The 18,112-nt window shown below is 45.3% G+C and overlaps 1 protein-coding gene across 1 annotated transcript in view; it reads right to left on the reverse strand.

The window, feature by feature from the left end:
- Positions 1–18,112, reverse strand: part of lgr6 (leucine-rich repeat containing G protein-coupled receptor 6) — a 55,211-nt gene that overhangs the window by 31,972 nt on the left and 5,127 nt on the right. Inside the window, exon 2 of the mRNA XM_028994495.1 lies at positions 2,408–2,479. Coding sequence (XP_028850328.1) covers positions 2,408–2,479 — 72 coding nt within the window. The remainder of the gene's footprint in view (positions 1–2,407; positions 2,480–18,112) is intronic.

Genomic DNA, 18,112 nt, shown 5'->3' on the forward strand with positions numbered 1-18,112 from the left:
TAACTGCAATAATTATTTACCAGTGTTAATAAATTAGAAACTGTTCATTTTTTAATCTCTATTGTGCCACACCTCTTTCTGCCAAGTTGGAGTGGTTTGAATACAGTGCTTTTGTGTGGAGGGAGAAATAGTTTTTTACACTCTGTTCTCTCACCCCACCACGGTCTTTTTACATTATTAAATTGTATTAAATTGTGGCAAAGATTGTTTGAAAATTGGTTGTGAGCTGTGTTTAAGATGCATGTGTGTCAATTCTGAAAAAACGAACATTATAACTCATACACACACACACACACATATATATATATACATAACTTTCACTTGGTTGAGGAATCTTCTGAAGAGGAGAGCACCGCACCGTGTCGAGTGTTTTTGGAAGATAATCGTAAAATGACAGCATGCACACAGTAAAAAGCCCAGCTGGGCTTCCACCTCATCGGCTGCTCACCTTCTTTCATCTCCGCTGTCATCCCCACTGACAGAGGTGAAAAACTATCGTACTTTCTTCTTTCCTTCTTTTCATTTCAACGTCCGTAATGAAAACATCAGATGGAAGAGCTTAGCAAGGGAACGCAGGCGTGTGTAGCTGCAGCCGGGTGGATTTAACCATTTATCACGACCCGTTGGTCCTGCTTCTCCAAGCCTCTAATCTCCACGGTAGGCTGAGTTGGTCTGGTTGAAGGGATGTGGACGTTTTAACACACCAAACCAGTTAATAAAGAAAACAAGTGCATCTTGGTTAACCTTGAGAAGTTGGCTAGAACCAGGGCAAATTGCTGAAGGTGGCTATCAAATGGGAATGAGCGTGTCCTCCAATGACGCAATATTTCTCCAGCTACCTTCCATCTGTAACTCGAGCTCTGGTGTTACTGCCTGGGATGGAGGTTCTCCTGATCACAGAAACTCCCTGGCTGTGATTGTAGAATATAATATACACATGCACATAAATACAGATAATATGCAAATTTTAACAGTTTTTGTACCTACCTACTACTATTAATTCTTTTTTTTTATTTATTTTTATTATTTCATTCATTCATTTTATATTACAGTTTATAATGCTGTTATTTATGTGAATTGTGTTTATTTATTAATAAAATAGTGTGTTATGTAATCTTATTGTTTTATCTATTACTATAGCTATCACAAACACGACAGATTTTCTTGTCTCCAGTTCATCCCAAACCTACGGAGTCCCTAAAGGGACATAAGTCATTTATATGAATATGTATATGTACAAGTTCAAATAAGAAATAACGTGCAGCCAAGTTATTATATACAATTGAAATGGAGGATCTCGTACTACTATTACAACTGCTACTAGTAAAAATAATGTAATTGGTTCATGTTGCATTTTTGTTGTTGCCATTATCCATATAACAATGTTATTAATATCAGATTGGACAGGCAGGGGTTAACTCAAAATGCACCAAAAGTGAGTCATGGACAAAAGGCGTCACAGATATGAATAATTAGAGCTGTCAGTCCTTCTGCGGGATTATTGTGTCGGAAAGTCTATTGTTCCACCGGAGACGTTGGGTTGAGGGAGTAGCCGCTTGGAGCCGCACGCTGGGAGCATCATCTCGCTTTGACAGGGCAACTATAAATATTGATATCTGAGGAATATTACATTTCCTTCATCGTCGGCATGTGCGCTCTGTTCCCGACACCATCTGCCGGGGCCAAGCTTTTGAAATCGGAGGTATTTTTCTTCTCCTCTGCGGCCCTGTCGGTCCTCCGGCGTGAGGGAGACACCAGGTGCTTTCCACCCCCCACCCCACCCCCGGTAAATGCTCGCCATGCCGCCGGCTCGCGCTGCCTGAACAAATTGCCCCTCTGGGGCGCTGCCGGGCATGACGGCCCACTGGTACCGTCTGGTCACTGAGCACACGCCCCGTTATGGAGAAGTAGACTAGGACCGGGCTGCGGCAAATGGGAAAATTAGGGAATTACTTCTGAGGTTCTGAGTTCAAATCCTGACTTGGCCCTTGTGTGAATAACTTTATTGACCGGAAAATGACATTGTTATGTCATAAAAATGTCTTTAACTTTAAAAAACATTTGTTAACCGTAATTGTCACTGTCCCATGGAGCCCAAGACAGATTTCACCGTCTTTTGTTCACTGATAATTCGGGGGGGTGAAAGTGATTATTGGTCATTTTGAAACACCCATCCTGCGAGCAGTGGGGACTGGGGACAATGGTATCTCGGTGGCACTATGAAAACTGGTAGCTGTGAGTCCATTTCTCAGCCCTGCATACGCTGGATTGGAATTTCGTCTGTCGCATCATATCAGTTGACCTCTTATTGCTAACGTGATCATGCCGAGGTCCGGGACGTTTTTTTTTAACCCTGGAATCACCGTAACAGAAGCCATTTGTTCATGGAACATGAGCAGATACTTACAGTTCCGACAGAAAGGGGAGGTTCTGGAACGCTTCTGGCTGGATCTCGCTGATGTTGTTCATACTCAGGTCTCTGTAGGGAAGAAAGGAAGTGTTGCTTTAATATGGAAATAAAAGTGGTCCTGTCGTGGCGTTCAGAGCGCCCGGAAGACATGACGTATGCCGTAAACTCGGCTAATCACGTTCCCTCTACGGCTTCGGCAATCAGGAAAGCATTGGTTGTATCTACAGAGCAATGAGACATAATCGCTGCCTTTTTCCGGCACCACAACAACATAGTCGCATGGAAGACATCCCATGCCGCACATTAAGGCCGCCTTCATTATTTGCCCTCCCTGTTAATTAATGCAGGCCGGGAGGAGGCGGGAAGGTGGTGCAGCGGACGCTTCGGCGCGTTGTCGTCTCCGCTGCCAGCAGAGAGGGCGGGTCTGACTGAAGGCCGTCCGGGGGGGTCGGGGCGGCACCTGCAGTGTGACCCCAGCCTCCCGGTGAGGAGGCCTGGCTTTGTCCACTTCCCCGCCAGCCGACCGAGACCCCTGTTAAATGAAACATGTGGTTTCTGATATCAAAGACACTCTACACCTGTGGATTTTACCATCCATCAGAGAGGGAGAAACTGATGGAGGGAGAGGAGAAGAAAAAAGAGAAGCATAGAGAGAGAGAGAGAGAGAACTTTCCACACTGAATCACTGCTCGGCAGCTGCAATTTCCTCTTGGTCCATTTTTTTTGAGGATCCCTGTTCCAGATGTTTTCCTACCTCTAATCTAGCCATCTTACTCTCTGAGATATATTTCATCTTCTGTCCTTTCAGACCTTCAAAATGTTGCCTTTTCAACTCATAGAATCCATGCAGGCTCTTGTGAAGGACAGTAGCGGGGACCTCAGAAGGAACAGTCCAGCATCTCGCTGTTGAAATCCTCAACCTGCTGGCGGTGGAGTAACAGCTCTTGTGAAAGTTGCGTTCCCCGATGAAACAAACAGCATCAGCATTCACACATATGACGCACGGGCAAATCAGTACCACGTGCGTTTGGAACAATGTCTAAGGTAACAGCTGAAGGGGAAATCTCCTGAAGAATATGATGTATTGCTGCAGTTGCTGGAAAGTCTTACTGATCTCCTCTGGAGCTTCGGCATGCAAAACTCATCTTGATTGCAAACTCGTTGGCTGTGCGTCCCCTCTGATACCAACACTAAATCTAGCACTGGAGTTCGGTAGAGCAGAGACCTCGATCCCAGTGATCTGAGGGCCATGTTCCCACCATTGCCTCCCGATGCTCATTCTCTCACCGAGCACACACAAAATGAGGAAATGAAATGAACGAAACGCGTCGACCTGGCTGTGCATTTTAAATGCAGCGTGGAATGATGGCATGGGGCTGTGTTAAGACATTTTAAGACAGCGCATTTGACCAAAGGGAAAAAAAAACATGTATAAAGTCATTGGCTGCTTATCAGACGTCTAAACGTGTGCATTGCATAAAGCGAAGTGTAAAATAAAATTAAATGTAAAATTTACATTAATTACTGTACATACTGTATACGTTTCACTGTTATTAAAGGTGCATCGGCGGTGCTCCAATTTAATTTGTCTACAACCAGGTCTGTTCTAAGATCTGCTTTCCCAGGTCATCTTGATAGCAATGCGTCATAAATCTGGCAACCCTGCCTTCCTAAGGTGCCTGCTGATTGTATAATAGAGTATTACAACAGTACCTTGTCCAATGTGGCAAATAAAGGAAAAACTCAAACTAGACGTGCAGATGCTCTGGGGGAATTTTATGGACCAACGGATCACGGAGGTCACTGCAAATCAATCAAAATCCCATTTACCTTCATCATGTGATGCAACATTTTCATTCCTGAGGTAATATGTAGCTCATAGGTTGACATAATCTTAATACAGGTATACAGCTACTGAAGTGAATTGTTGCCTCACTATAGAAGAAGGCTGAAACTCAAAGGAAATTCTTAAAACCATTGCTTGGTCTGCATCTCCTTTTTTTCCGTAATGGCACGAAGAGCACAAAAAGAAACAAAATCAGACCACCATGCTAGAAAACATAAACCAAAAGTCTGAACAAATTCATTGCTAAGATTTTGATACCAAGCTATTTATTTTTTTGTCAGCCTGTCAACCATGACAAGATGAGATGTTAATTTGCTCTGGTGGGTCCCTGGAACACATCATGGTGAGAAAAAACAGGGCCACGGCCCGACTGCCAGAGTATTTGCTCTGTTTAGTGTTGTTTTAATGCAGTTCACTGTACATACCGAACTGAGAGTAAACATTGGAGATGAGCAAATATAAGTTTTAACTTGGGACGGAGTATTGTAAATAGCACACTGAATTACACTTCATCACATGATTCATTCTAATTTATAATAATGCCAGTCGATGTTTAATCTGTTTTCTGTTGTGTGTGTGATGACTGAGGTTTTTTATAAGCATTAGATACTTTTGGGGAATATTGTTCCCAGATGAGTAGATTAAAGGAGATTAAATATATTGACATATTTATATTAATAAATATGAAGCAAATAGTCGACAACCAAAGAAAACATGCTTCCCAAAATGCAGTTTTACTGTGTGTATTTACACGGGTTTTCTCCAGATATGATGGTCGAAAGAAGCTGTCTTTAAAAACAGATAAGACACAGACATATAATAAAGACAACTATTCTGCAATTTTTTCAGTTGTTTTGAAACTGGAAATTTTACTCAAGTACAGTTTTACCCAAGTATCTTCATCTTTGTCATCTGTTTTAATCTTTGTCACAAATGATGACAACTAGACTGCTGCTAGATAGTGTTGCCCAGATAATTAGTGCCAGTTTTTCAATGCTGGGAGTCTGTAGCCTAAACTTTTTACAGCCTGTTCACTGACCACTCCTTTTCTTTACAAGTAGTCTTATTTCATTATGTAAAACTGTGGAGAATAGAATACAAAAACTCTCTCTCTACACACAAAACCACTGTATTAAAACCACTACAACTTGATGTTACCTGGCAGAAAGAGGCATGGCACAATTTCTAATTTATTAACCCCAGTAAATTATTACTGCAGTTACATTTAAATATTGTATGTAAAAAAGGTACCAATGTTACAGAGAATAGTGTTGATGATGTCATTTCCGCGAATGCCTCACTTCTATTGGCCGCTCTCCTCCTTGTCCTGCCTCTATCCTCATCATTAGCACAGAAACGGTGCATCCTGGGGAAATCTCATTGTTGGACTGGATCAAAGTTCATGGGATCTTTAAAATGTTTTATGAAGGAAAATAGTTACATTTACATTTACAGCATTTATCAGACACCCTTATCCAGAGCGACTTATAATCAGTAGTTACAGGGACAGTCCCCCCTGGAGACACTAAGGGTTAAGTGTCTTGCTCAGGGACACAATGGTAGTAAGCGGGATTTGAACCTGGGTCTTCTGGTTCATAGGCGAGTGTGTTACCCAATGGGCTACTACCAGCCTGTTGAAACATAGTTTGTACATCATACTGCCTAAAATTGAATGAAACAATTAGTGCTGTTTTTTTTTGTACATTTTTAGTCCTTTTTTACATCAAGTAAATTAAAGTAACTAAGTTAATGTACATTTTAAATTAAGTATTTTTTTTTTACTTTTAATCAAGTAGATTTTTAGATGGATTTTACTTGAGTATAATTTAAGCAAAGTAAATTCTACTTTTACTTAATTACATTTTTTCAGTACTCATCCCACCTCTGTATAACTATCACATTGTGATGCTGTCTTTGTACAATTACAGTTTTCTTTGTGTCCTGGAAATGTTTGATAGAAGGTACTTGGGCATTGCACTGAAGCTCTGAAATATTAATACATTTACTACCTGAAGTGAAGACAAGGGTAGATAGATGTCATGAATCTGAAGGAGGAGGTGTAAGGAGGTGAATTGATGTTGAGACTGACACTTTAACACACAACAGTTCTTTCTATGGTACGTAATTCACACAGGCTGCATTAAAAAGCGACAACCAACAACAGCCTGGACCCGTCCCAACACCCGCACCAAGGCCATGCATTAGATAGGGCTGGCATCAATGCAGTACGCTGTATAATGTCTGCATTTTTTATTACGTTTTTTTATCAAACTGATGCAATTAGCGTCCCTGCTCACGACCCTGAAAGACCCTAGTCCGTACCCTAGCTCACAAGGACGATAGATGGACAGAATGATTTGTATGATGTGTCTTGTGTGATTTGAATATTATTCAGTACTAACGATGAACCTTGAAAGAAGGAAGTGTGATAGAAGAGCCGGAATTTTAAATGGATTTAACACAGATGACAGTACTACAACTCTGGAGATGAACAATGACTAGAACTGAATCTTGATCGGATCTCGATGATTCCAGGTCATGTTACTCTGTTTGAAGTCTCCTGCCCTGCAACTCTGCTGAAGGCATTGAAGACTAAATACATTTTCTTCACTCTGCCTTTTGATGAATGTAGGCAAAAGGAAAACTGATTAGAGCTGGTTGAAGGTGATGAATCATCACTGAGAAAACACACATTTCTGATGTCATTAAAATCTTATTAAAAAAAGAGCCAATTTAGTGGTGGGAGGCACTCAAAACTTCTTGCTCAAGGAATTCTGCGCTGTGACATGACCAGACTCCTCAGCCGATCATGTCAAGGCAGGGCCTAGAGGAGGCTGTGCAACACCCCATCTTTGAAGTTGATCTGGAGGGTCTTGTTCTTCCAATGTGTCCTGGCAGAGGTATGCTTTAATCTCACGCTGGTTCGCCATCATCAAAAAGCGGTTTGGGGGACCGAGGACTCTTCCCGGCACGCAGACGAAACCCTCACTAAAGAAATGAAAGTCGAAGGGCTTGGGTGCCGGAGGAACCGCCACGAACGACCACAGTGGTCACATGCAAGCAGAGACAGTCGTTTTGCAAACAGCAACGTAATTGAGTACATTCGTATAGTTGAGTACAATATACAGAGAAAATTCATGCATGCCAACTGATGCTCATCTATTACTTTATTCAAATGTGTTCGTTTCACTGATTTTGATTGATGGTCATTTGAAAAATGCATCCATTTCAGGCCAGACCAGTCTGTTGGACACTATCAGCTGGACGGTACTGGAAAGGAAGTGGCACATAGTGGCACAACGTAATTCTGCACACGTTTCGACACATTTCTGCTTCTTGCACACGTTTCTGATTTCCTTTCTATTATTCAGTCTGTTTCCTTCACACCTGCACAAACACACACACACACACACACACATTTCCTTGAAGCCGGTAGCTATGGGGGTGGGGGGGGGCTGGCGTTGTGTAAAGTGCTTTTGTAATGACTTTAGAACGGACCACCCAGGAGAGACCGGTGACTTGCTCAGTGGCAACAAAAGGACATAATGCCACGCTCATCATGTTACACCTACATGTTGAGCAGCGCTGCGGAGGTCCTCTCAACCCCGTTCCGCTGCATTACCTACTGTACTTCTAATTAGATCTTGAACATTTTCACACCCTCAGTGTCCTCTAATCCTTCATCAGAATAATAATAGCAATATTAACAAGATGTGGGCTGTACCAGATAAAGAGAAGATACAAGGTAGTTTATGTGGGTGGGGGTATGTGTACAACATTACTATTAATTGTACTGAATCCACATCACAGGGCTCACACTCCAAACCGAGCCGCAGGAATCCGCAGGTTCCACCTCTTCCTGTCAAACCCGGCGCTCGGTTGAACCACCGCTTTTAACCTCCTCTGTCATCTTTACAGCCGACGTGTTTGTGTAAATATTACGAAAGCCACAAGACGTGCAGGGCGTCCTTCAAAGTGCCGAAAACATCCCTCCCTCTCATTCTGTCCTTCAGTAAAAGTACGCGTTCGGCCTCCTTGAAAAGGCTGTCTGGCTTCACATGCTCTTCACCCAGCCGCACAATGACACAGGAAGCAGGAAACAAAGTGCGCTTCCTGTCATCCACCTTTTAAAAGGCCTGCTTTTCTTTTACGTGCCGTTAAACTTCCTGAGCACAATATTCCTCCATTGTGGTCGGGAGCAGCCCTCTTTTCATCGGGGCACAATGAGGGCCGCCAGTCTTTCACCTGGAGAGAAACGCGCACACACCCGCTCCTTTTAGCTCTCCATCCACATCCCCCTGGTTTCTGCTCCTCCCTCGCTTTCAGTCCTTCCCACAAGCAGCGGCACGGCACCGAAATATTCCGGAGGATTCTGTTCTGCTCCTGCCCGACACTCCTATCTGTGAACATCTTGGGCGCATTCATGGAATAGTTCCGGAATAACGTTACATACCCGCCCAAAGGACCGCAAAAACCCAATTTATTTGAGGCCATTTCTTTCAAGAATAATAAGAACCGTAGTTACAGTCTACTGTACCAGACGCCCTTATCCAGAGCGACTTTCAATCAGTAGTTACAGGGACAGTCCCCCCTGGAGACACTCAGGGTTAAGTGTCTTGCTCAGGGACACAATGGTAGTAAGTGGGATTTGAACCTGGGTCTTCTGGTTCATAGGCGCGTGTGTTACCCACTAGGCTACTACCACCCCTAGTTTCTAAATACAAATGAATGATTCCTTATATTTATTTAAAATGCTGATTTAAAATACTTAAAAGCCGTCTTCCTTTGTAGTATCCTTTCCAATGCAGTAGATATTCACACACACACACACACACACACACACACACACACACACACACACACACACACACAATTCTGTCTCCCACGCACATGCAGGATCAGAACTGCCATTGTACATCCCATTAGCCCTCCATCTGAATGCAGACAAAGGTGCTTCACTTGATTTGAAAGTCAGGGGTTAAAGGTCGACCCAGGCAGGAAATGGAGCGGCACGCAGAGATTCCTCACACATGTTTGAAACCCGTCGTTCATTGCAGCGCACAATCAACAATATAAAGCCGTGCAGAGCGCGGCAGGACCCTTTCGCTTACGTCGAGACCTCGGTATGTTTACTTCTCCAGATGCATAATCATACGCATCCTTCTGTAGAACCACGGAGCATAAATCGGATATCGCATCCCAATTCGCTCTTTAGGTCAATCAGCCGGGTGTTTTTTTTGACAGACATTAACATGGACAGCCATGTCACTGTTTCTCCGAATCATCCTGAGTGCCTTCGTCCTCATTATTTCCAGCATTTGAACTCTGGGAAGAGCGAGAGTTACTCAACTAGCGGGCATTTACTTCTGGAAACGTTCCATTCTCCGACTCGTTCGAGAGGAAGATCTGCTCCAGGCAGTGGGGCTCGTCGGCACGCCTGCCTCTTCATGACTTCAAACGTGCCTTTAAAAAAACAAACAATGGATAATCGGGCCCTTTAGAAGCAAGCGCTCGGCGAATAGGGGACGGCGGTCCGTATGTCCCTTTCCCCCAACTCGCTTAAACACAGAGCACGAGAGCAGACAGAAAATGTCACTTCCAATTCATAAAGCCGTTCGGAAAACCCCGCCCCCACGGCACCCTGACCAGACCCTTAGAAGGGGACATTCCTCCACGTCCTGTCCCTCCGATGGCGCTAAGTGTTGCTGTGATCTTCCCTTTCATTCCCGACTCCTGTTCCCTGGCACGGGATCCCCGCCCTCCGCGTGGGGGCATTAGCATTGATCCTCCGGGGTCTTTGATGCTACTGCAGGGATTTGGGCAGTTATTAAGTGTCATTAACGCGGGGTCATTAATCACCTGCCTGCCAGCGAATCTGGCTGATGCCAGGCGGCACATTATCTCTGCCACACTTGGCCGGAGATCAGAGCAACTGGAGAGGAGGAGAAAAACAAGGGTCCTGCTATGCGGCGCACCTTGCCGAAGCTCCGCCCACGTCGCCCTGTCAACAGCCATGGACCCTCCTCTTCCCGTTAATCCTACTGTACTAATGAGACTCACTTTGCCAAACATGATTGCTTTGAGGACAATCAGGACCGTCCGGGTCCCGGGACAAAGGCCGCATTGTGTGGTTACAGGGAGAGGGGGCTGCTGACATGAGGACGGGGTCTGGAGCTTCCCATGGACGGCGCAGGAATCCGTGCAATGTGGACACACATCGTCTCCACCACCCCCCCAAACACAAAGCCATGTTCAGAAACGGCTCAAAAGAAAGTTGCAGGGGCAGGGCCAAGGGTTCGAGGTGGAAAGTGAATGAATGAGGGACCAGCATTACTGGTCCATAGCTGGGATTCCAGGAGGAGCAGACCAGTGCGGTCTGGAAGTAGTCTAACGCTCGTGCGCTCATCCGTATTTTCACTACAACCGGCTCAATTGTCCCCTGCTGGAAAAAAAAGACGATACCTCTCAGCTTCAAAGGTTCAGGCACCCTCAACAATGCGCGCGAAATAATGGCCGCTTCCCCTTCCGTTGTCTGGCTGTTTATCAGCTCGGAATCGGGGCCATCTCCAGAGCTTTCACGCTGAAACCCCAGAACAGGATGAGCCGCTAAAGCAGAACACACTCGCTGTTGTTCGCTTCCCCCTAAAAGGCAAATGCTATTGTTGTCTTAATACCCGTCCCTGCTGAGCATCTGTCCTGCAGCATTGGCTTTTTGAAGGTGGGGCACATGAAACCTCACCCCACCCCTCTTGAATGACTGCACCTTTGTTCCAGACGGAAGCAGCTCTTGTGTGCACTGGTTTCACTGCGCCGCACTCGACAAAGACACGGCGTCGCCTCCAGTGACGGAAGCGCGGAGGTGGCGAAGCAAGCCGAAGGTTAATGCTGGGGGGGGGGTGACCCTGAGACCCCGGGCACACACCTTTTTACAGGTGTTGACAGGAATAACAAATGGTCTCTGATCACGAGCGAAGTGGACAATGGGGCAGCTGGAGGAGGCGGAGCCTGAGACGGACGAGAATTTGGTGGTTTTGGGGCTGTAACAGTTTACATGAGGATACAACATAATAATATATAAGTAATATAATAAGAGAAAAATAACATAGAAAGTAGTACACCATGTTTCCTTGTTGAGGGGGTGCTTTGAAATTAGACCTCAGTTGCGGTTTTGTCGTTCTCGAATAAAAAATAAATCTTAAACGAAATAACATGATATGAAATATGCTTATTTATGTTATCATTGACAGCAAAATATGTTTGAAAATGGCCTTGGTAAGATGAAAAATAAACCGATTTGTTCTAGGGCTGGGAGATGGTCCCACATGATCTGTGCTGATGGTGGAAGACAAGTAAACTTCGGGGTCTGTGTGTGGTGGCAGTCTCATCCACGAGCACGTCTTCATTAGAGGCTCGGCAGGGACGGATTACCGATAATTGCAGGTATTCATCTTTCATCCTGCTCTGATCTCAAAACAACAGCCTCCTGGAAGCCTTCCAGATGATGAAAACTACTTCAACGTGCTCTCCTACCTTTCATTCACTCATTATTCCTGACCGGGAGCCGTCTCAACCTCTTAAAGCCAGGATGTTTAACAAATGCGGTGCACCTTAGGTCTTCATTGGCGGCGTGGGTGCAAGCCAGCCACCCCTCGACGTCTGGAGGAGAAGGCGGGAAGGGAGGTGAGGTGGGGACAGAGTGGCCGCCAGAAGCAAGAATGCTGGAGCCAGAGGCCTGATGCTGGAGCCTGATAGCATGGCGGCCGCCGGCTGCGGACCAAGCACTCCCAGCAGCTCCATTCTCCCACGTTTACAGCAGGCCCTGACCTGGGCCAGTGAAGATAACCATCACCAAGCTGTCATAATGAGCCACGTCGCTGGAAGGGACACGCAGGAATGTGACCAGGAAACGCGGTAACCTGTAACTTGTCACCATCACGACACACAGAGACAGACACATGACCCTCTAGTCCCTCCCCGCTCCACACCAGGCACTACTATCAAACTGTACTATCACCAAGCACGGGGATCCAATGGCTTTCTCAGGATTTAGGGATAAGGGATAAATAAACAGCCATAAAGAAACACGATGACTGTGAATTCTGATGTATTATTTGGCGCAGGTTTACATCATCTAGAGTGAGGTAGTAGTAACAGTGTTGTAGGTCACAAACTCTGGCTTTGCATAATTACTCAGAGATTAAATGGAGTTCTTTATTTTTATTCTACCTCCTGACTTTAGGGCTGATAAATCTTCCCCTTTACTTTTGCATGTAGCCCCTGTTGTACATCAAATCGGAGGGTCCTGCTACTTTACTCACCGAAGAGAAACTGCAGAATCACCGGTTGTACACATGAGAGCTGTCACCAGGCTCCTCCCATTTTAAACTTTTTTAATGATAAAAAAAAACATTAAAATGTGTAAATACGATCAAATTTTGTCTATTTGTGTAAATCCTTAGCGCCAGTTTGAAAATAGTGCCTACTGAATCACACCCATCCTTTTTATTAGAGTAAAGATTGAAGCTCTTTGTGCGATTTACCACGGAACCAAAACCAATAAATCTTTATTTTTCTCTGCAATCAAAAATGAAAAAGGACAAGATCAGAAGGAGTGGGTGAAATGGTCCACACAGATTGTCCTGCCATGTTCCCGGTTGCCCCCCCTTCACAGCGACAGAGGCTGCTAGGCAGGCGTGATCCTGTGGTCCCCCCATAATGCTCGGCGTCTGGGTGGTCCGCACTTCGCCAGGTCCCTTATTTTCTCCAGCTCTTAATTCTCTTGTCGTGGTTCCTTCCAACGGCCAGACTCTGGTTAGCCGTCACCGCTGCGGTGCGTCACATAATGACAGCAGTTTGTGGTTTCCCGGCGAGGGCCACTTTGGTGCCCGGTGGTGAAGACAGCACGGTTGCTCTCAAACCCAGACTGGACTGCTCATTAGTCCAGACTGAAAGAATTGTTGTGCCACTGAAGCGCATGCATTTTGATTTCTGCATGCAGGATTGTCCAAGTGTACGTTTACGTAGCGCTAGGTCTAGACGACCCAGCTCAGAACGCACCGTACCATGTCGTACGCTGTCCGTACAGCCCCCTCACGCTCTTACGACCAGAGTGAGACACATCTTCAAGCGTTCCCAGATGTGACGTTCAGTGTCGTCATGATTTCAGTGGCGTTAACACTGATGTTGTTGATGTTGCATGTCCGAATTTTCCGTGTGATCGGAGTTTACTGGCACGCGGCAGTTTGGAGAGAGGCTGCGTTAAGTAAAGCATGTCATATGTCCAAGCATTACGACATTACCGAAGCTCCTGACACTGAACAACATTTCCCACGTATGCATGTTCAAATGTAAAAAGAAACGGTTTTTATTAGTGGTGTCAACAGATTGGTGGCCTTCGTGGCGTTTACAGTTCCTATTTTACATTTATGGCATTTAGGCATTATTTACAATCAGTAGTTACAGCGTCATTAAGGTGAAAGTGAAGCGATTGTCATTGTGACACAACGAAATGTGTCCTCTGCTTTTAACCCTTGGTGAGCAGTGGGCAGCCATGACAGGCCGGGGAGCAGCATGTGGGGATGGTATCTTGCTCAGTGACACCTTGGCAGCTCGGGATTCGAACCGGCAACCTTCCGATCGCGGGTCCACGTCTTTACCTGCTAGGCCACCACTGATGTGCTCTTGATGATTTACATTTAAACACCACTGGACATTTTGCAAGTGTTTTTCTGTAAAATTGAATACATGTGGGCGAGGACTCGGCAATTTATCAATGTATCAGTTGTCATAATGCAGGTGAAGACTGTGTGATACTTTCCGTGCAGACGTGACTACGGTTGTAATACGGTTGCCGGAGACACTAAGGGCAAGACATTAAACTAACAACAAAAAAACCAAAATGAAACCGTAGGACAGTGTTGGCCATATTCTGCCGGGTTATATTCTGCCGGGTTATATTCTGCCGGGTTATATTCTGCCGGGTTATATTCTGCCGGGTTATATTCTGCCACAGACACTGATATAAAGGAAAGGAAATACTCGTCATACTGTGGACCCTGGAGCGTCATCGTCACCCCGTGGTGACCACAAGAGCTTTCAAAGACAGGACAGCTACAGATAGGAAGTCCGATAACACCAGACAGTCCACACGGCAGCAGATTCCTTGAAGCTGACGATGGCGACATGGGAAGAGATGACCCCGTGACCCCAGCGCCGTCCGGAGGCGAAACACAAACACAACAGCAGTGAGCCGTCAGGCGTTCGCCAACTCCAGTGATTCACTGTAAATGAATTTGTGTTTGAGATGTTTATGGAATCATAAACAGAGCAGATTTTTCAAAGGGAAACATCTGAGCTCTTCTCAGACTTCCATAAATGATCAGAACTTCGCCCGCTGTAGGATAAATTCTTCTCATGTACGAAAGGTATTACTGTTTGAACACGATTCGACACCCTAAAATTAAACTCTTTTACAGTTTCTGTGATTTAACAGTCATAAAAATATGTCATTATTGCAGGTTTATGAACTAATACTCAATACAGAACTTTGCTTATGAATATTTAATGTTACCTGAAGTAGGTTATTGATAACAGAAATATTTAACACAAAAACTTTAAAAGCGACAGAAACGTGCAGGTATGATGCCGCTTTTTTTCCCCTACGTGCCATAAGCACAAAACTCACAGACACCTTCAATCCCCTCTCTAATCAAGTATCAAAGAGAACATTTTTCAAAGCCTTTCAAAGGATGAGCGCTCACCACTTCACATTTAGCCCAGAGTGGTGATTAGAGCAATAAATTGTGAAGTGTCCCCGGCGGGGAGCTGCACTGACAGCTGGAGGTTTACTGGCGTTTCGTAACGCCCTCTTAACACTTCCATTTCTCTCATTAAACCAGCACCAGAGCGGTCGCGTACAGCTGCGCGGTGAACATTTCGTGTGCGTTTTAAATGCAATATTCATGCATTGAACCTTTCTTTCATTTCATTGGAAGATACAGGTCTGTGTGCCGGGGGACGGGCAGGTCTGGTTGAGCGCAGGGCCGGCGATGGTGTGTGTATGTATGTGTGTGTGTGTGTGTATGTAGGGTGGTAGTAGCCTAGTGGGTAAAACACTCGCCTATGAACCAGAAGACCCGGGTTCGAATCCCACTTACTACCACTGTGTCCCTGAGCAAGACACTTAACCCTGAGTTGCTCCAGGGGGGGACTGTCTCTGTAACTACTGATTGTAAGTCGCTCTGGATAAGGGCGTCTGATAAATGCTGTAAATGTAAATGTAAATGTGTATGTGTGTGTGTGCTGCTCGAGCATTAAATCTGCATCGTATCATGAAAGTCTTGTCTGGACTGCGGTTACGTTCTGTGAGGTTCGTGCAGTTCGAGACGCAGACGTGGAGTTCTCTGCTCACCGGGGTGGCCGAAATGCATAAATAAAATGAAAGCACAGACTAGGGTCTCGCTCTGGTACTGATGTAGCATCCCCACCTGCTGGCCTTCACAGCTGGGACAAAGACAAAAATGTCTATGCTTGTACGGGACACTTTACACAACATTTACATTTACATTTACAGCATTTATCAGACGCCCTTATCCAGAGCGCCTTACAATCAGTAGTTACAGGGACAGTCTCCCTGGAGCACCTTAGGGTTAAGTGTCTTGCTCAGGGACACAATGGTAGTAAGTGGGATAGTGAGAAGTGGGATAGTGAGAAGATGAGCGTGTCACTCAGGAGTGCTGGGAACGTTCTCTGCCACGTTCTGAAGGAACCGGGGACCATAGGAGTCCATGTGAAGATCACGATGCCGATGGCGACCGCGATGGACAGATTTACAGCCCACCACAATCAGAGGGGACGCCGCCGACGATTCATCTTCGCTACGTCCTTCTCACCCTGTCAGCGCTGTCCAATGCGTGCCATACGGATGCAGTCTAACCCCGATACGGGACGGTAATAACAGACGGTAGGATTTCTCGGCAGGATCCTCATGGTCCTCACCTTTCCCAGGGCCTATTTAAAGCTGTGTGTGAGTGTGTGGTGGGTCCAAGCCGTTTGTTTGTACTCTATTTTAGAGCTGCCCTCGCGGGGCTCTAATTGGTGCCATTTCACTGTGTAACTGGAGGAAATGAGCAATTACTTCTATGTTTGTTTGAGGCTGGAGTTAAGTGTGTGTGTCTCTGTCCTTCTCTGTGTGTGTGTGCGTGTGTGTGTGTGTGCTTGGCAAAATAACTGTATGTGGATCCCAGAGTTTATACCTCACATTCACAAAGGACATTACTGTAAGAGGCAGTTTGAGGCCTTTAATGTTTTCTCTTTCTAAATATAGCTTACCGAATATGAATTATTGCATTTATTACAAGCCTGAACTTTGGTTCCACCCATGCAATATGTTCTAAAAATACAAATGCATCTGACTACTGTTAAATATTTTATTATCTGCAGTAACACACAAAGGTTTAAGCTATTGATGGTTGAAGACGTCATATCGGGTGTGTGTTTGGTGCATTGACATTCACTTTTTATGCTTCAAATACATTTGGGAGTGTTTAGACAAACAGTTATAAAGGCAAGGGGTGGTTATTTTAATTAAACTCATACATAAATTACACTTACAGCGTATATTGTTACATTGGTGAGGAACAGGTCATCTGTGAGATCTTGGTGAGGAACAGGTCATCTGAGAGATCTTGTGGTAAGGAACAGGTAATCTGCGAGATATTGGTGAGGAACAGGTCATCTGTGAGATCTTGTGGTGAGGAACAGGTCATCTGTGAAATCTTGTGGTGAGGAACAGGTCATCTGTGAGATCTTGTGGTAAGGAACAGGTCATCTGCGAGATCTTGTGGTAAGCAACAGGTCATCTGCGAGATCTTGGTGAGGAACAGGTCATCTGTGAGATCTTGTGGTGAGGAACAGGTCATCTGTGAGATCTTGTGGTGAGGAACAGGTCATCTGTGAGATCTTTTGGTGAGGAACAGGTCATCTGTGAGATCTTGTGTTAAGGAACAGGTCATCTGCGAGATCTTGCGGTAAGGAACAGGTCATCTGCGAGATCTTGGTGAGAAACAGGTCATCTGTGAGATCTTGTGGTGAGGAACAGGTCATCTGTGAGATTTTGTGGTGAGGAACAGGTAATCTGTGAGATCTTGTGGTGAGGAACAGGTCATCTGTGAGATCTTGTGGTGAGGAACAGGTCATCTGTAAGATCTTGTGGTGAGGAACAGGTCATCTGTGAGATCTTGTGGTAAGGAACAGGTCATCTGCGAGATCTTGGTGAGGAACAGGTCATCAGTGAGATCTTGTGGTGAGGAACAGTTCATCTGTGAAATCTTGTGGTGAGGAACAGGTCATCTGTGAGATCTTGTGGTAAGGAACAGGTCATCTGCGAGATCTTGTGGTAAGGAACAGGTCATCTGCGAGATCTTGGTGAGAAACAGGTCATCTGTGAGATCTTGTGGTGAGGAACAGGTCATTTGTGAGATCTTGTGGTGAGGAACAGGTCATCTGTGAGATCTTGTGGTGTGGAACAGGTCATCTGCGAGATCTTGTTGAGGAACAGGTCATCTGCGAGATCTTGTTGAGGAACAGGCCATCTGTGAGATCTTGTGGTGTGGAACAGTTCATCTGTGAAATCTTGTGGTGAGGAACAGGTCATCTGTGAGATCTTGTGGTAAGGAACAGGTCATCTGCGAGATCTTGTGGTAAGGAACAGGTCATCTGCGAGATCTTGGTGAGAAACAGGTCATCTGTGAGATCTTGTGGTGAGGAACAGGTCATCTGTAAGATCTTGTGGTGAGGAACAGGTCATCTGCGAGATCTTGGTGAAGAACAGGTCATCTGTGGTGAGGAACATGTCA

The sequence above is a fragment of the Denticeps clupeoides genome, chromosome 10, assembly GCF_900700375.1.
Source record: "Denticeps clupeoides chromosome 10, fDenClu1.1, whole genome shotgun sequence".
In the NCBI taxonomy this organism is placed as follows: domain Eukaryota; kingdom Metazoa; phylum Chordata; class Actinopteri; order Clupeiformes; family Denticipitidae; genus Denticeps; species Denticeps clupeoides.